General features: G+C 41.4%; 1 protein-coding gene across 2 annotated transcripts in view; it reads right to left on the reverse strand.

Moving 5' to 3' along the window:
* Positions 1 to 20,022, reverse strand: part of Pik3c2a (phosphatidylinositol-4-phosphate 3-kinase catalytic subunit type 2 alpha) — a 127,832-nt gene that overhangs the window by 65,897 nt on the left and 41,913 nt on the right. For both annotated transcript variants that reach the window (XM_045144953.1, XM_045144954.1), the window contains exons 3-6: positions 15,668 to 15,771; positions 7,221 to 7,378; positions 5,037 to 5,157; positions 3,938 to 4,049 (exon numbers count right to left, since the gene is read on the reverse strand). In XM_045144953.1, coding sequence (XP_045000888.1) covers positions 3,938 to 4,049; positions 5,037 to 5,157; positions 7,221 to 7,378; positions 15,668 to 15,771 — 495 coding nt within the window. The remainder of the gene's footprint in view (positions 1 to 3,937; positions 4,050 to 5,036; positions 5,158 to 7,220; positions 7,379 to 15,667; positions 15,772 to 20,022) is intronic.

The following is a 20,022-nucleotide window of genomic DNA, read 5'->3' on the forward strand; positions in this document are numbered from 1 at the left end:
TGCATTTGATTCTTTCTTGTTTTTCAAGGTAGTGTCTCACTCTAGCCCAGGCTGACACAGAATTCTCTATGTAGTCCCAGGATGGCCTCGAACTTACAGTGATCCTCCTACCTCTGCCTCCCAAGTGCTGGGATTAAAGGCATACACCACCACGCCCAGCTTAAATATTTTATTTCTTATGCTTTTTTTTTTTTTTTTTTTTTGGTTGTTTTCAAGGTAGGATCTCATGTAGCACAGACTGGCTGCAACTCTTCACCTGCCAAGAAATGGATTATAGGCATGTGCTACCACATCTGGCTAAAACTTTTATATTTTAAATGGAAACTATAAATGCTACTAAATCTAGTTATAATGGGTGAATAGCTCTGAAAGCAAATGCTAAGCGAATACAGTAGCGCATGCCTCCAAACCCAATCCAAAAGATTATATAATAAGTTCCAGGCCACCCAGGAATACAAAATTACATCTGTCTCAAGAACCAACCCTACTGCCTTCAAAAAGAATTCACCAAGGCTGGAAAGATGACTCAGTGGTTAAGGCACTTGCCTGCAAAGCCTAATGATCTGGGTTTGATTCCCATGTACTCATGTAAAGCCAGATGCAGAAAGCAGCTCAGGCATCTGGAATTCTTTTGCAGTGGCTGGAAGCCCTGGTACAATTATTTTTTTCTGTCTCCCCTTCTTTCTCTCTCTGTCTCATTCTGCTTACCAAAAAAAAAAAAAAAAACCAATAGAATTCATGGGCTAGAGAGATAGTTTAGCAGTAAGGCGCTCACTTGCAAAGCTTGAGGACCCAGGTTCAATTCCTCAGTACCCACATAAGCCAGATGCACAAGCTGGCACATGTGTCTGGAGATTGTTTGCAGTGGCTTGAGGCCCTGGCATGCCCATTCTCTCTATCTGCCTCTTTCTCTCTCTCAAGTGAATAAATAAAATTATTATTATTTTTTTTTTTTGAGGTAGGGTCTCATTCTAGCCCAGGCTGACCTGGAATTCACTATGGAGTCTCAGGGTGGCCTTGAACTCACATCAATCCTCCTACCTCTGCCTCCTGAGTGCTGGAATTAAAGGCGTGCACCACCACACCCAGCTTATAAAATTAAATTATTAAAAAAAAGAATTCATCTGAACATGTTCTATTTCTTCTTGGTAAGTTTTGCTTTCTTCCCTGCTGACCACAGCAAGGTCTCTCCTACCATTCCACATCATGCAAACACACTCAAAAGCATCCCTCCTTCCCATTTAGTATTCAAAACTTCCCTTCTTTCCTCCTTGTTCATTTCTCCTCCACTGCTCCTGACATTTTTCACTCCCGTGTAAAACTTTTCAAAGTCAGGCTGAAGAGATGACTCAGTGGTTAAAGATGCTTGCCTGCAAAGCCGAAGGACACGGGTTTGATTCCCAGTACCCACCATGTAAAGCCAGATGCACACAGTGGTGCATGTATCTGGAGTTCATTTATAAGCAGTTGGAGGACCTAGCATGCCCATTCTCTGTCTTCTATCTGCTTGCAAATAAATAAAAAAAATTTTCTTTTTTTGAGGAAGGGTCTCACTCTAGCTCAGACCGACCTGGAATTCACTGCAGAGTCTCAGGGTGGCCTTGAACTCATGGTGATCCTCCTACCTCTGCCTCCCGAGTGCTGGGATTAAAGGTGTGTGCCACCACGCCCGGCAATAAAGATATTAAAAAAAAAAAAAAAAAACTATTCAAAGCCTTGAAAAACCAAAAATAAATAAATAAAACCTATTCAAAGTCAGGTTGGAGAGATGGCTCAGCGATTAATGATGCTTGCTTAGAAGGCCTCATGGTCCAGGTTTAATTCCCCAGTACCCACATAAAGACAGATGCACAAACTGACACATGCTTCTGGAGTTCGTTTGTAGCAGCAAAAGGCCCTAGTGCTCCCATTCTCTCCCTTGCTTTCTTCTCTCTCACGCTCTGTATGTGCAAATAAATAATAAATGGCTGGAGAGATGGCTTAGCAGGTAAGGCACTCGCCTGCAAAGTCAAAGGACCCAGGTTCATTCCCCCAGTACTTATGTAAACCCAAATGAACAAAGTGGCACATAAGTCTGGAGTTTGTTTGCAGTGGCTAAAGGCCCTGACATGCCCATTCTACCTGACCTCCTCCTTCACCCACCCCAGCTCTCAAATAAATAAATAAAATATTTTTTTACAAAATAATAAGGCCTGGAAAGATGGCTTAGTGGTTAAGGCACCTGCCTGTAAAGCCAAAGGATCTAGGTTCAATTCCCCAGGACCCACGTAAGCCAGATGCACAAGGGGCACACATGTCTAGAGTTTGTTTACAGTGGCTGCAGGCCCTGAAGCACCCATTTTCTCTATCATCTCTCTCTCTCTCTCCCCCCCCTCAAATAAACAAACATTTAAAAAATAATATGTAAAATTTTTAAAAAACTATTAAACACTAACTTTTCAGAAAAAAGTATTTACATGTGTGTGCATACACACACTACAGCCTCTTACCACTTGCTGCAAATGAACATCAGATGCAACTCCAACCCCCCCATTATTTGAGGTAGGGTCTCTCTCTAGCCCAGGCAAACCTGGAATTCAATATGTAGTCGCAGGCTGGACTCGAACTCATGGAAATCCTCCTACCTTTGCCTTCCAAGGACTGGGATTAAAGGCATGTGCCACCATACCAGGCTGTGTTATTTTTTAATTTATTTGAGAGGGGGAGAGAGAGAGAGAGAGAGAGAGAGAGAGAGAGAGAGAGAGACAAAGAGAAAGAAGCAGACTGAAAAAGATTAGGATGTCATACCAGAGCCTCGGGCCACTGCAGATAAACACATGCATGTACCTTTTTGTGCATCTGGCTTTATGTGGGCACTGGGGAATTTAACCCAGGCCACTAGACTTTGCAAGCAAGTATCTTTAACTGTTGAGCCATCTCTCCAACTCTTGGACTGCTGAGCTATCTCCTCAGCCCCAAAGTCAAACTTTTAAAACAGCAGTTCTTCTGTTACAGTGCTTGCCCACTTATTTCTCACAGTTTACAAAATAAACTTAACTTTAAATATATCAATCAAGTCTCCCCCCACCAAAGGTAGGGTCTTGCTCTAGTCCAGGCTGACCTAGAAATTCACTATGCAGTCCCAGGGTAGCCTTGAACTCATAGTGATCCTCCTACCTCTGCGTCCTGAGTGCTGGTATTAAAGGTATGTACACTGCACCTGGCCTCAATCAAGTTTTGTTTTTGCTTTTTTTTTTTGAGGTAGGGTTTCACTCTGGCCCAGGCTGACCTGGAATTCACTATGTAGTCTCAGGGTGGCCTTGAACTCATGGCGATCCTCCTACCTCTGCCTCCCCAGTGCTGGGATTAAAGGCACGTGCCACCACACCTGGCTCAATCAAGTTTTTAATTCTGCTTTGCTTTTCAAAGTTTCTGTTTCTAGACCTGAGGGGTATGCTAATTGCTCATTATTACAGATCTTCTCCAGCTTCTGAGATGACTTCTGCTGAAAACAACAACTGTACAAACCCAAGCCAATGCCAAAATGACTGGAAAAGATATGGACTGAAAGGGGTACTTAAAAGAATCACTTAGGTGGTACATGCCTTTAGTGCCAGCACTCAAGAGGCAGAAGTAGGAGGATCGCTATGAGGCTAGCCTGAGACTAGAGAGTAAATTCCAGGTTAGCCTCAGCTAGAGCAAGAGCCTACCTTCAAAAACAAAACAAAACAAACAAACAAAATTAGACCCACCAAATACAGTTCAGATATGAAGTACACACTCACTCACTGTTCCATTCTAAAGCACACACACACACAAACTATTTGGTTATTAAATACACATTGTTCAGTTCTAAAGCAAACCACACAATTTAGTTATTAAGTGCATACACACTGCTCAGTTATAAAATAAATACACACACGTGTGCGTGTACACACACACACACTCACTCACTTACTGTTCGGGCCAGATTCTGGCACATGGCACTGGAGGTCAAGAGTTGTAATTTAATCTCTGTGTCCCATTTTCGACAATTTTGAATATGTTCATGACTCCCGAGGCAATGGTTACTGTTAAAATACATGAATTAGCCACCAGTATTTCTCTACTCAAATCAGAAGATACAGAGGTGAGCATAAAATACAAAGTGCATTTGATCAGGAACCAATGAGAATTGTAGAATATGGTGTTTTTAAACTAGTAGAGAGTATCTAAGTAGGAACTGTTCTATATAAGGAGTGAGATGAAGAACAAAGGAGATGAAGACAAAGATGAAGTAAGAAACACAGGGCCAGGTTCTTTCTAGCAACCTAGGATATAAAACCTAAAATCTGCAAGGTAACTAGATGAACTACAAGCTGTAAAAAATTACTTAGTGAGAAAAATCATGTAACAATTACTTCAAGCCTAACCTTAAAATGTCTTACCACTGTACATAACATAGCAGTACTCAGTAAAAAGGGTAACAGCCTACAAACGATATGAGTGCTGACTACAGAAAACTGTTCTTCACAATCTTTATATTAAACTACTAAGCTTCTTTTAAAAAAATTTGTGAGACAAGGACTCATGTAGTTCTAGTTGTCCTCCAACTCACTATGTAGCCAAGAATGACCTTGAACTTGTGATACTCTTGCACCCACCTCTCTTGAGCTGGGATTACAGGTATGCCCCACCATAAACAGACTCACGATGACTTAGCTTCTTAAGACAATACCATGTCTTAAGTATCTCTGAAATCCCACAACTTTCTAAAACATAGCATATCTTAATAAAAGTCTGTTGATTCAATTCTACAGGATCCGATGTATTTTCAGATTAAATTTAAACTGAAAAATTTCTAATTTGTGCCATTAGATATAAAATTTCCCACTCAGAAGGCAGAGGACGGATGATTGTCGTGAGTTTGAGGCCACCCTGAGACTAACTACATAGTGACTTCCAGGTTAGCCTGGGCTAGAGGGAAACCCTACCTTGAAAAACCAGAAAATGAATAAATAAATAAATAAAAGTGAAATTTCCAAAGACATAGATCAGTAGTTAATATGTAAACTTACTTCTGCAGAACCTCCTCTTGACCACAAACTTTTAGAACGTAGCTGCCAACATCTATTTGATTCAAGTCATCGTGTGCCCAGCACAGGGCCTGCATTATGACGATGTCCACAGTAGAGCTCACTGTAAAAGAGGTGGCGTCAGCTCCATTTTGCTCACTCAACACTAAGTAAACTTACAATTTAAGACAGCTGTGTGAAATAAAATATAATGCCAACCACAATGTAGGTTACATGTTATCTTTTTAAATTTCCTAGTAGCAACACTGAAAATGAGAGGCAAAACGAATCTTAGCAGCCTACTTTATTTAACCTAATATGTCAAATATATTAGTTTAGAGGGAAAGACACGAAGATCATGAGTTTGAGGCCAGCCTGGACTACACAGCAAGATTCCACCTCAAAAAATAAAGGCTATTTTAATATTATCAGTATTAAATATTACTGAGATACTTTACATCATTTTTTTTTTTCAAACTAAGGCTCTGAACTACAGTGTATATTTTGGATTCATAGCATATGCCCATCCAAATTTTTGCTGGAAAGAGCAGTCTACATGGCTGAACCGCCCATGGCATTCGGTGAGGGCTGGGATTATAGACCTGTGCTCCACTCTGGGTCTGGCTTTTATTGGGTGTTGGGGAGGACTGAACTTGGGCCTGCAAGCTTGCAGAACTAGCACCTTTAATTGCTGATCCATCTCCCCAGCACCAAGGTATTTTTTCTTAGATTACTCTGATACCGACATCAGCTAAAAACTGACAAGTCAGGTGTAGGGACTCACACCTATAGTCACAGCAGAACCGCCATGAGTTCAAGGCCAACCTGGGATGCAGGGTGAGTTCTAATACAGTAAGACTCTGCTTCAGAGAAAAACATAAATAAGGGCTGGGGAGACGGGTCAGTGGTTAATGCACTTGCATGTGAAGCCTAAGGACCAAGGTTCAATTTCCCCAGGACCCATATAAGCCATATGCACAAGGTGGCACATGCATCTGGAGTTTGTTTGCAGTGGCTGGAGGACTTGGTGTGCCCATTCATTCTCTCTCTCTCTCTCTCTCTCTCTCTGCTTCTGTATCTCTTTCAAATAAATGAAGGAATAAATATTAAAAAAATAAATAAAAAATGATATAAACCAAACCTGCTATCAACGTGCCTAGTAGCTGTTTTATGCATTGTAATATTCTTACTGTATACCTAGACTTAAACTGTAAGGCATATTTAAGAGAAATAACTTTTCCTTCAGAAACTAAGAGGATGACTACAATTACTAGCTAACATCTTTGTTTTGCATCTGTATTTTTTCAAAAGGCTTTCCAAAATACAAAACTAGAAAAGTAGATTTAAATATTTAAATACAGGAAGGGAGGGAGAGAGGGAGGAAAAAAAAAATTTGAGACAGGCCTAGTGGTGCATGCCTTTAATCCCAGCATTTGACAGGTAAAGGTAGGAGAATCACTGTGAGCTCAACACCAGTCTGAGACTACAGAGTGAGTTCCAGGTCAGCCTGGGCTAGAACAAGTCCCTACCCTGCAAAACCAAAAAAGAAAAAAAATTCCTGGCTAGGTACATTCCTTTAATGCATATGGGAGGCTGAGGGATGAGAACTGTCTTGAGTACAAGGCTAACATGAGCTGCAGAGTGAATTCCAGGTCAGCTTGGGCTAGAGTAAGACCCTGCCTGTAAATAAGCAAGACAATAAATTTAAAAAAAAAACAAAAATCCTACAAACACTGAGGGATACAGCTCCAGAAAGGATGTTTATGCCAGGTTGAAGGGAAAATTTAAACCATAGTTGAATTTGCTTAACAGAAACACATACTCATAAAGGCAACTTGGGGCTGGAGAGATGTCATAGTGGGTATTTGAGTGCGAAATCTAAGAACCCAGGTTCCATTCCCCACTACCCACGAGATCCACATGCACAATATGGCACACACGTCTGGGGTTCATTTGCAGTATCCAGAGGCCCTGGCACACCCATTCACTTTTTTAATTCCTCTCAAATAAAGGCAATTTGTTTTCCCATCAGCCCGAACCAGAAAATTATCTGTGTAAGTGCCAGTACTGTTTATAAAAGGACATCTAATAATAATAAGTTGGTTTATCACAAGGAAGGGAATGGTATCTGAAGCGTTTTCCTTGTAATCAAAGCAGAAGCAAACTCTCAGGCAAATACAAACTTACCATCACATGTAAAAGTGACTGGCAGTTGAAATCCTTTGATTTCAATGGAGACCTTCACGCTGGCATTTTCTCCAGAGGTGCCTCTTTGCACTGTGACTGGACTTAACAAATAGCCTGGATTTGTGCAGTGATTGGTATATGGAAATTTGGCCTTCAACCTGTTCACAAAAAATGTTGTTTATTTTTAAGAAAAGCCAAATGCAGCTTAACGGTTAAGCGCTTGCCTGTGAAGCCTGAAGACCCTGGTTTGAGGCTCAACTCCCCAAGACCCACGTTAGCCAGATGCGCAAGGGGGCGCACACGTCTGGAGTTCGTTTGTAGTGGCTGGAGGCCCTGGTGCACCCATTCTCTCTCTCTCTCTGTCTCCCTCTTCCTCTCTGTCTGTCACTCTTAAATAAATAAATAAAAATAACTTAAAAAAAAAAAAAAAGAAAAGCTGCATTGGCTCAACAAGGCTTCACATGCTTTCAGGTGTCTTTGTCCTGCTGCAGAGCTGCTCATGAGACTGCAGTGAACAAACCCCTGTCAACACTCCAATGACCAGCACTTGCCTTGTACACGAAAGGAAGTCAAGGAGAAGAGACTGACTAGCACCAGAACCTCTGTAATACGACCAGCATCAACCGGGACAGACCCAGTGAACAGCAGTAAATAAGGGTCTCGGCTTAGATTCTGAGACCACACAGCGCAATTACACAAAATGGTCCACTAATAATAAATTATTGAGCCAATCATGATGGTGCACACCTTTAATCCCAACACTTGGGAGGCAGAGGAAAGAGGATCACTGTGAGTTCAAGGCCACCCTGAGACTACATAGTAAATTTCAGTTCAGCCTGGATTAGAGAGAAACCCTACCTCAAAAAACAATCAACCTGGACCAGAGTGAGACCCTACCTCAAAAAAACAAACAAAAAAAATCAAAATAATAATAACAACAATAATCAATTACTAATGACAAAGCTCACATAGCTCCTAAAACTGTAACTGCCAAAGGGATTAAAAGTTTGCTGTCCTTTTAAATATTTTTTCTTTTTAGTAATTTGTTTGTGGTCAGCCTTGTTTTGGTGTTTTCAGGTAGAGTCTCGCTCTAGCCTAGGCTAACCTGGAATTCACTATTTAGTCTCAAGCTGACCTTAAGCTCACAGTGATCCTCCAACCTCTGCCTCCCAAGTGCTGGGATTCAAGGCATGTGCACATACTTAACTTATTAAAGTTTAAAAATATATATTTTAATTTTTTGAGAGAGAAGCAGAGAGAGTGAGACAGAGAGAATGGGCATGCCAAGGCCTCTAGCTGCTGCAAATGAACTTCCAGACGCATGCATCACCTTGTGCATCTGGCTTACGTGGGTCTTGGGGAATCAAACACAGGTCCTTAGGCTTTGCAACCAAATGCCTTAACTGATAAGCCATCTCCCCAGGCCTGATTAAATATTTTTACTGGTTTATTTGTGAGAGAAAGTATGGGTGTGTTAGGGTCTCTTGCCAGTGCAAACAAACTTCAGACATATGTGCCTTTTTGCATTTTGCTTTACATGAGTACTAGAGAACTGAACCAGGGCACCAGACTTTCCAAGCAAGTGCCTTTAATCATTAAGCAATCTCCCCAGGTCCTAAATCTTTTATTCTAAGGGGCTTATTTCTTTTAAAATATTTTTATTTTTTTAAATTTATTTTGGGGGAGAAAAAGAGACAGAGAGAGAACGGGTATGCTGGGGCCTCTAGCCGTTACAAAAGAACTCTACACACATGCATAAAAGCCATTTTTCTACAAAATCTGTCTGCAGTCATGTCACAAGGAAAGAGATAACAAAGCTTTACAGTACAGCAAAACTCTTTACAATAATGCTGCAAGGCCTTCATTCAGCTGAAAGCTACAAACTGCATGTACAAGTATTGACAGAAGCCAAACAGTTATACCTAAATTATGAATGTAGTATACTTGCACACTCATGCTCCTGTACGCACAAATAAAAAACCTAAGGACTTCCAGGTAAGGTGGCAGCATAGTAACTACGTTAATGCAGCCGGGGATGGGGAGATGAGCAAAATACATTCTTCTACTGAGAAGTGAAGGTGGATAAGGAATTATCTACCACAGCGGAGAAGTAGAGAACCAGAGCTTCTAGCAAGTAGGCAAGCATCCACAACTGGCTCCTACTGTGGTGCCAGTCCACACAGCCGCCCAGCACTATGAGAACCACAGGAGAAGCCAGGTGAAGGGATTTTCCACTCACACCAGCATCCTCTCAAAGGCAAGAAATCTGAAGAAGACAGCAGGGACCTGCTAAGTGGCTCATAAAAAGAGGACCACAGGGACCATAACTTCAGGTCCCCCTCCATACACACCTTTACCCCAGCTTCCAGTGCTGCCAACCCCTGGAGACCTGGGGAATAATGGCTCAGCTAGAAAGCACCCAGCACAGGCGATCAGAGCAGCATCCCCTCCGACCCAGCCACCTAGCTGAGCTCATAGGACAGTGAAGAGGGACCCAAGCGGGAATGCAGCATAGGTGAGACAGAAGCCATCCCAAAAGGATTACTTACACAGGCTCAGTACCTGCCCCAAAGCCTGGCATATAGGCCTGTGTTGGAAGTGCTAATGGCACCATCCATGTCAGGGCAGGCTATGTGTTAGATATGATTGGGTCAGCTTTGCCATTTTTAAGTAAGCTGTATTTTGGGGTTGTCCTTTGTTGTTTCCTGATTTATAGTGTGTCTGTCTACTTCTACCATTCTTGGGGGCAGGGTCTCACTCTGCCCTAGGCTGAACTGGAACCTTTTACAGTCCAAAATCTCAGCCTCCCAGTTGACAGGATTAAGTAAGAGGCAACACACTCCTAGGGAATTTGACATTGTTAGATTATCTGTTTGTTTTATGACCACTCTTACATAAACTATGCAAATTTTGATAGAGTGTGTATATTACCCAGTTGAATTTTAGAATCTGCCTGTGTTTTGCTCTCTCAGACTACTAAAATACTTGCATAGCAGGCAAATCCAACACCTGGTCTGGGAGTAATATAAGAGCCACACCTGGCACCTTAAGCTCCTATCCTAAAGGTAAATAATGTCAGATTTACATGCCTACAAATACAGAAAATAATTAGAAAAACCAAGCATCAAATTAACCCAAGATGCAAAAATCTCTACATTATAATACAAGAAACAACAACAAAAATCAAGATAGTATAATTCCACCAAAAATCCATCAGAAATGACCTCCAGTGAGACTGATTTAGATGAAATGCCTGAGATATATTTCAAAAGAATGTTCAAAGAAATCAAGGTTCTGAAAACAAACTCCTGAAGAAAGACACAAGAAACCAACTTAATGAAATAAGGAGGTCAATATAAGACATGAGTAGGGAAATAAAAATACTAAAGAAATACCAATCAAACACTAGAAATGAAAAACAGAGTAAGCTGGGCATGGTGGCACATGCGTTTAATCCCAACACTCGGGAGGCAGAGGTAGGAGGATTGCTGTGAGTTTGAGGCCACCCTGAGACTACATAGTTAATTCCAGGTCAGCCTAGGCTAGAATGAGACCCTACCTCAAAAAATAAATAAATAAATAAATAAATAAATAAATAAATAAATAAATAAATAAATAAATAAAGGACCTTGGAGTAAACCTAACCAAGGAAGTGAAGGATCTCTACAATGAAAACTTCAAAACACTCAAGAAAAATTACAGAAGACACTAGGAGATGGAAAAACATCCCTTGTTCTTGGATTGGAAGAACCAATATTGTGAAAACGTCAATCTTACCAAAAGCAATTTACTATTTAATGCAATCCCTATCTTGAGTTTAGGGAAGCTGCGGCAGAATGTGGTAGCTTTAATTAGATATCCCCATAAACTCATGTGTTCTGAATGCTTGGTTACCAACTGATGGCAATTTGGGAAGTTGGGCCTTGCTGCAGGAGGTATGGCATTGAAGCAAGCTTATGGGTATTATAATTATAGCCCAGCTCCCCCTTGCCAAAGTTTGGCTCACCCTCCTACTGTTGTTTTCCACCTGCTGGAGCAGAGGTGATGTCCAGCCTCTGCTCATGCCATGCTTTCCAAGACATCATGAGGCTTTCCCTTGAGACTGTAAGCCAAAATAACAGCCTTTCCTCCTATGAGCTGCCTTTGGTCTGGTGCTTTATCCCAGCAACAAGAAGATAACTACAACATAAGAATGTTCCAAGAAAAACTGGATAAATATCTGCAGAAGGATGAAAATAGATTCTTCTCTCTCGCCATGCACAAGAATTAAGTCCAAATGGATTAAAGACCTTAACATCAGACCGGAAACTTTGAAACTGCTAGAGGAAAAAGTAGGGGAAACCCTTCAACATATTGGTCTTGGCAAAGACTTTCTGAATACAACCCCAATTGCTCAGGCAATAAAACCACAGATTAACCACTGGGACCTAATGAAATTACAAAGATTTTGCACCGCAAAGGACACAGTGAAAAAAGCAAAGAGGCAACCTACAGAATGGGAAAAAATCTTCGCCAGCTATATATCTGATAGAGGATTAATATCTAGGATATACAAAGAACTCAAAAAGTTAAATAATAAGGAATCAAACAAGCCAATCAAAAAATGGGCTATGGAGCTAAATAGAGAGTTCTCAAAGGAAGAAATACGAATGGCATATAAGCATCTTAAAAAATGTTCTACGTCACTAGTCATCAGGGAAATGCAGATTAAAACTACATTGAGATTCCATCTCACTCCTGTCATATTGGCCACCATCATGAAAACAAATGATCATAAATGTTGGCGGGGATATGGAAAAAAAGGAACCCTTCTGCACTGCTGGTGGGAATGCAATCTGGTCCAGCCATTGAGGAAAACAGTGTGGAGGTTCCTAAAGCAGCTAGAGATTGATCTACCATATGACCCAGCTATAGCGCTCCTAGGCATATATCCAAAGGACTCATCTCATTTCCTTAGAAGTACATGCTCAACCATGTTTATTGCTGCTCAATTTATAATAGCTGGGAAATGGAACCAGCCTAGATGTCCCTCAACAGATGAGTGGATAATGAAGATGTGGTACATTTATACAATGGAGTTCTACTCAGCGGTAAAGAAAAATGAAGTTATGAAATTTGCAGAAAAATGGATGGACCTGGAAAGTATTATACTAAGTCAGGTAACCCAGGCCCAGAAAGCCAAGCGCCACATGTTCTCTCTCATATGTGGATCCTAGCTACAGATGACTGGGCTTCTGCGTGAGAATGAAAATACTTAGTAGCAGAGGCCAGTAAGTTGAAAAGGAGACATAAAGGGTGGAGAAAGGAAGGGAGGAGGCTACTTAATAGGTTGATATTGTATATATGTAATTACAATGATTGTAATGGGGAGGTAGTATGATGGAGAATGGAATTTCAAACGGGAAAGTGTGGGGGTGGGGAGGGAGGGAATTACCATGGGATATATTTTATAATCATGGAAAATGTTAATAAAAATTAAAAAAATAAAAATAAATAAATAAATATTTAAAAAAATGGGCTATGGAGCTAAATAGAGAGTTCTCAAAGGAAGAAATACGAATGGCATATAAGCATCTAAAAAAATGTTCTACGTCACTAGTCATTAGGGAAATGCAGATTAAAACTACATTGAGATTCCATCTCACTCCTGTCAGATTGGCCACCATCATGAAAACAAATGATCATAAATGTTGGCGGGGATGTGGAAAAAAAGGAACCCTTCTGCACTGCTGGTGGGAATGCAATCTGGTCCAGCCATTGTGGAAAACAGTGTGGAGGTTCCTAAAACAGCTAGAGATTGATCTACCATATGACCCAGCTACAGCACTCCTAGGCATATATCCAAAGGACTCATCTCATTTCCTTAGAAGTACATGCTCAACCATGTTTATTGCTGCTCAATTTATAATAGCTGGGAAATGGAACCAGCCTAGATATCCCTCAACAGATGAGTGGATAATGAAGATGTGGTACATTTATACAATGGAGTTCTACTCAGTGGTAAAGAAAAATGAAGTTATGAAATTTGCAGAAAAATGGATGGACCTGGAAAGTATTATACTAAGTCAGGTAACCCAGGCCCAGAAAGCCAAGCGCCACATGTTCTCTCTCATATGTGGATCCTAGCTACAGATGACTGGGCTTCTGTGTGAGAATGAAAATACTTAGTAGCAGAGGCCAGTAAGTTGAAAAGGAGATATAAAGGGTGGAGAAAGGAAGGGAGGAGGCTACTTAATAGGTTGATATTGTATATATGTAATTACAATGATTGTAATGGGGAGGGAATATGATGGAGAATGGAATTTCAAACGGGAAAGTGTGGGGGTGGGGAGGGAGGGAATTACCATGGGATATATTTTATAATCATGGAAAATGTTAATAAAAATTAAAAAAATAAAAAAAAGAGAATGTTCCAAGAGATCTGTTTTTCTACTTACATATATACGCTTGGGCCTTTCCCACCTAGTAATCTATTTTTCTACTTACATATATACAATACCATCCCCTAACTCCTCCCATCTCCTGTTGGCTAGGGAGGTCCCTGGTGTTCCCAAAACATTACAGGCTACTGCCAAGGCTCTTGGTTTCCCACCAGGAATAGATATTAAGACCCTGTTGCTGAAGAGTCCACAAGCTTGAGCTGCAGGGTCATTGAGAAATCTTCCTGGAGCTGAGCTGAAAACCTCCTCCCTGAAGACCAGCTGACAAAAAGCCTAGAAAAAGCTATGCTGTATGCAGCTTCATGGGAGAGACAGAAGTCATCAGTGGAGATAAACAACAGTGGACATTGCAAGCCTTAAGTTGGGCCAACTAGGCCAAATGACTAAATGGGTGCTATAGTTACATGTCTGTTATGGGGGAAACCAAATGTTATCTAATTGGACTGGAGGCCTGCTCCACAGGAGGGAACATACATGCCCGATACTGAAAACCTATGATGAGGGAGGTCATGAGCCCTAGGGTTGTAACACCTGCTGGTGTCTGGCTAACTGCATATATTATACTCACCAAACTGCCTTGTAAGCACTTTTCTTAATGTTCATACCCATGTATTAATGCTACTCTCACTTTTGGTTAGAGAAGCTTCTCTTTTCAGATGGCAGTGACCTTGGGATGACTCAAAAGTCACCACAGTGCCATTAAGAAGTGACAGAGGAGTGCTCAGCACTGAAACATCTCTCACACCTTCCAAGGCTCAGGGTCCATTGCAGAAGGGGTGGCAGGAAGAATGTAAGAGCCAAAGGAAGGGTAGGACTGCTTACAACATGCTCCTCCAGACACAAAATGGCCTGGATATCCATGACCTCACAGTGCCTGACACTACCTACACAAGACTAGTGTAATAGGAGGAAAAGATCATGACATCAAAATAAAGAGATTGATCGATAGGGGGAAAGAGATATGATGGAGAGCAGAGTTGTGAAGGGGAAAGTGGGGAGGGGGAATTATCATGGTTTATTGTCTATAAGTCTGGAAGTTGTTAATTCAAAAAATTAAAAAGAATTTTCTAAGTGTATTGAGGCAATATTTTAAATGGTAAACTGAAATATATTTCTTTTGGCCACTTTTATTGTCTGTCTGTCTAAACATTCAGAAACTTAACAGGATACAGGCTTATCTGTAGTTTGTGGTAATATGCAAATTAATTATTTTGACTCAAAATTTTAATTTTTTTTTTTTTTTTGGTTTTTTGAAGTAGAGTCTCACTCTAGCCCAGGCTGACCTGGAATTCACTATGTAGTCTCAGGCTGGCCTCAAACTCACAGCAATCCATGTACCTCTGCCTCCCAAGTCTGGGATTAAAGACGTGTACCACCATGCCTGGCAAAATTTAAATTTTTTTAAAATCCCATAATTAGCATTAAGCTGGTTCACATATCATTTCATTTTTTATTTTAATTTTTAAAATTTTTATTTATTTGACAGCGACAGAGAAAGAGGCAGAGAGAGAGAGAGGGGAAGTGAGGGGGAGAAAGGGAGAGAGAGGGAGAGAATGGGCATGCCAGAGCCTCCAGCCACTGCAAACAAACTCCAGATGCGTGTGCCTCCTTGTGCATCTAGCTAACATGGGTCCTGGGGAAATTGAGCCTCAAACTGGGGTCCTTAGGCTTCACAGGCAAGTGCTTAACCACTAAGCCATCTCTCCAGCCCTTGTTTTTTAAAAAATATATTATTTATTTATTTATTTATTTAAGAGGGGGGAGAGAGAGGTAGTAAGAGAGACAGAAAGAGATTGGGCATCCCAGAACCTCCAGCTATTGCAAATAAACTCCAGATGCATGTGCCTGCTTGTGCATCTGGCTTACATGGGTCCTGGGGAATCAAACCAGGGTCCTTTGGCTTTGCAGGTAAATGTCTTAACCACTAAGCTGTCTTCTCCAGCCCCACATATAATTGCTTAAACATTTAACCGAAAGAATTTTAACTTATGAAGAAAATTTCCTTACTTGGTAATGGATTGACAAAAAGCTGCCACCTCCTCACTTTGTACTTCAAATTCTTGTAGAAGAGAACTTCCAGTTGGCAAACTACTGGTCCCATTTGGGTCTTTCTGTAATTAAAAGGGGATTTTATATTAAAGGTGAAAGATCTCAACAATGCTATAAAGTAGTACCGTACACACTAGTTTAATGAAGAAATCACAAGCTGTAAGACAGGAATTAATTCATGTAAGCAAGAGGTTTAAAAATGGCTTTTTGTTTTAAAGCAGGTCTCGTTCTAGCCCAGGCTGACCTAGAACTCCACTCTGTAGCCCAGGCTGGCCTCAAACTCAAGGTGATCCTCCTACCTCAGCCTCCCAAGTGCTGTGATTAAAGGTGTGTGCCATTGCACCTGGCTTAAACAATGGACTTCTTTTAGATAACACTTCATTCTAGTCTAGGCCACTCTAAAACTGTGAACAATCTCCATCCATGTCTCTCAGCTGCTGGGATTACAAGTGTAAGCCACCACTAAAAACTGGGTTTCTTGGTACCCACTTGAAATCCTAGCACAGGTGGTTGAGACAGGAGGATCTCTAGTTGATGGCAGCCTATGCATCCTGAGATGCCACTCAGAAAACAAAGCAAAAGGGGCTGGAGAGATGGCTTAGTGGTTAAGGAGCTTGCCTGTGAAGCCTAAGGACCCAGGCTGGATTCCCCAGTACCCATATAAGCCAGATGCACAAGGTGGTACATATGCATCTAGAGTTCATTTGCAGTGGCTGGAGGCCCTGGCACTCCCATCCGGTCTCTTTCTCTCTCATTGCAACTAAATAAGTAAATAAAGAAGATTAAGTTCTACTTTGTAGAAATTTTTTTTAAAAAAAAGGATTTCTAGGCCAGGCATGGTAGCACATGCCTTTAATCCATATATTCGGGAGGCAGAGGTATGAGGAGAGGTGTGAGTTCCAGGCTACCCTGAGACTACAAAGTGAATTCCAGCTCAACCTGGGCTACAGGCAAGACCCTACTGAAGAATGTTAGAGCCAAAGAGGGTAGGACTGCTTACAATGCAATTGTCCAAACAGAAACTGGCCTCGCTATCCATGACCCCACAGTGCCCAGCACTACCTTCACAAGACCCTCTACTATGAGGAAAAGATGATGACATCAAAACAAAAGAGAGACTAATGGAGATAGGGAGGGGATATGATGGAGTGTAGTTTTGTGATGTGTGTGAGGGGGTATAAGTATGGAAGCTGTCAATAAAAAATAAAGTGAAAAAGAAAGAGGATTTCTACCTGTGTAGAAGTAGTACCAATTAAGCCTCATTTCACATTAATTGTTTGAATTTATTGGTTGAATTTAATTAAAATTAGAAACATGGGCTGGGGAGATGGCTCAGCAGTTAAAGGCACTGCTGAAAAGTCTGCCAGCCCTGGTTTGATTCCCACATAAGCCCAGAGGCACAAAGTAGCACATGCACAGGAGCTCAATCCAGTGGCAAGAGGCCCTGGTATGCCCATTGTTCTTTCTCTCTCCCCCTCCCTCTCCTTTCTTTTTCCTCTCCTTCTGCCTGCAAATAAATACATAAAAACATTTTATAGTTTGTATTTATTTATAAGCACATAGAGATAGAAGAATTAGAATGGACCTTATGTAAACAAATGTTGACCAAATTTGTTTACAATAATAAGATCAATTTATCAGCTAAGAACAGCAAAAAAGAGCATGGCTTACTTGAAGGTCTGTAAGCAGACTACATAAAATATGCACAAGGCTCTGGGTTCAATACTTAGTCTTGCAATCCATCCATCATCAATCAACCAATAAGAAGAATTGTGTATAAATTTCAAGAATTGTAAGGAAAGCTGGGCATGGTGGCTCATGCTTTTAATCCCAGCACTCGGGAGGCAGATGTAGGAGGATTGCCAAGAGTTCAAGGCCACCCTGAGACTACATAGTGAGTTACGGGTTAGCCTGGACTAGAGTGAGACCCTACCTTGAAAAAACAATAAAAACTGTAATAAATTTCAAGGAAAAAATTACTTAATACTTTTTATTTGATTTAAACTGTGTCAGAGTCTTTTATGCTCAAATGTGATATGCACATCTGGTCTCCCCCCCCCCAAAAAAAACCCTCTAGAGTTCTACAAAACCACAAGTAAAAACAACAAGGCTCCTGGGAAAATAAGAGTTATGGCCGACTAATCAAAATGCAATGTAACTGCAAGTAAGCCCTAGCTAAGACAAAAGTAGGTCCTGGGACAAGTTTGTTTCCAGAGGCAAGAGGGTCTAGAGTACGTGACAAGAGGGTCCAGAGTATGTGTGCACACACACAAATGTGAGACAAGCCCAACAGCTGGGCCTTTTTCTATGAATGAGAGTTGGGGGGGGGCGGTGAGAATTGGTGTGCCAGGGCCTCCAGCCACTACAATTGAACTTCAGACAGGGGCAACACCTTGTATGCATGTGCAACCTTACAAAAGTATCCCCTTGTGCATCTGACTTATGGGGAATCTGGGGAGTCAAACATGGGACCTTAGGCTTCACAGGCAAGCACCTTAGCCACTAAGCCATCTCTCTAGCCCAATAAGTACATTTTGAAAAGTATAGGTCCCTCCATGTTCAACTCTACAGATCCCACATAAGCCAGACACACAAAAGGTCAGGCAAGCCCAAGGTTGCATATGCCCAGTAGGTGGTGTGAGCGTCTGGAGTTTGATTTCAGGGGCTGAGACCCTGGCATGCCAATTCTCTCTCTCTCTGATTCTCCCTCTAAAATAAAATAAATAAAATAAGGGCTTGCCAGGCGTGGTGGCGCATGCCTTTAATCCTAGCACTCAGGAGGCAGAGGTAGGAGAATCGCCATGAGTTCAAGGCCACTCTGAGACTACAGAGTTAATTCCAGGTCAGCCTGGACCAGAGTGAGACCCTACCTTGAAAAACCAAAAAAAATAAAAAAAAGAAGGGCTGGAGAGATGTCTTAGTGGTTAAGATGCTTGCCTGCAAAGTCTAAGGACCCAGGTTCGATTCTCCAGGTCCCCTGTAGGCCAGATGCACATGGTGGCATATGCATCTGGAGTTTATGTGCAGTGGCTAGAGGCCTTAGCATGCCCATTCTCACTCACTCTCTCTTCCTCTCTGTCCTCCTCCCTGTCTCTAATAAATAAATAAATATAAATAAATCAGAAAAAAATATATATCTTTATAAAAATACTAACACTGTGCATACATCATACATGTATGCAAACAAATGCTAACATACTAAAGACATTATGAATAAGATATACAGAAACCATTCTTCATTAATTAACTAAAAATAAATATTCATGGGCTAAGGAGATGGTTTAGCAGTTAAGTTACTTGCCTGCAAAGCCCAAAACCTGGGTTTGATTCCCCAGTACCCATATTAAGCCAGATGCACATAGTGACACATGGATCTGGAGTTCATTTGCAGTGGCTAGAGGCCCTGGTGTTCATTCTCTCTCTCTCATAAATAAATAAATAAGATATTGAAAATAGTAATATTCAGGGCTGGAGAAATAGTTTAGTGGTTAAGGCACTTACCTGTGAAGCCTAAGGACCCAGGCCTGACTCCCCAGAACCCACATAAATCACATGGACGCACAAGATGACACATACCTACAAGCTAACACACACATCTGGAGTTCAACTGCAATGGCTAGAGGCCCTGGCAAGCCAATCCATATTCTCTCTCTCTCATAAAAAAATAATAGAGATGGGATGATGGTACAGACCTTTAATCCTAGCACACAGGAGGCAGAGGTAGGAAGATCACTGAGTTTGAGACTAGCCTGAGACTACAGAATAGTATCAGCTCAGCCTGGGCTACAGTGAAACCCTACCTTGAAAAAGTAAAATATAACATTCAAAAGAAAGAAGAGTGTTTGGGCAGAAGTACCCTGCTAGGGTGGAAAAAGCATTAGTGTGAAGCTTTAGGTTGCTGTAGGTAAATGCCCATGCCAGGGATGGGACTAACACAGACTACTGCCAATGCTTTTGGTTACCCACCATAACTAAACGGTAAGACTCTATTGCAGAGGTCACAGGACACTGAGAAATCAAGCTGAAACAGAGCTGGAAGCCACCACTTGCTGGCTAGCTGCCATAGTGCTAGAAGTGTTACTGGGGAGAAAAGTCATCAATGATCTTAATAAGCAGTGGATCCTGCAAGCTACATGATCAACTGGTAATCAACTGATGATTGGATCTGAGGCCCATTTAGTGAGAGGAAATTCATGCTTGGTATTGAGAACTGAGCCAAAAGCCTATGGCTTGGAAGGACATAGTCCCTAGAAGGAAGTTACCACTTTTTTTTTTGGGCTAGGTGGATATGTTGAACCCATCAAATTGCCTTC

This window comes from Jaculus jaculus, chromosome 3 (genome assembly GCF_020740685.1).
Source record: "Jaculus jaculus isolate mJacJac1 chromosome 3, mJacJac1.mat.Y.cur, whole genome shotgun sequence".
Lineage (NCBI taxonomy): Eukaryota > Metazoa > Chordata > Mammalia > Rodentia > Dipodidae > Jaculus > Jaculus jaculus.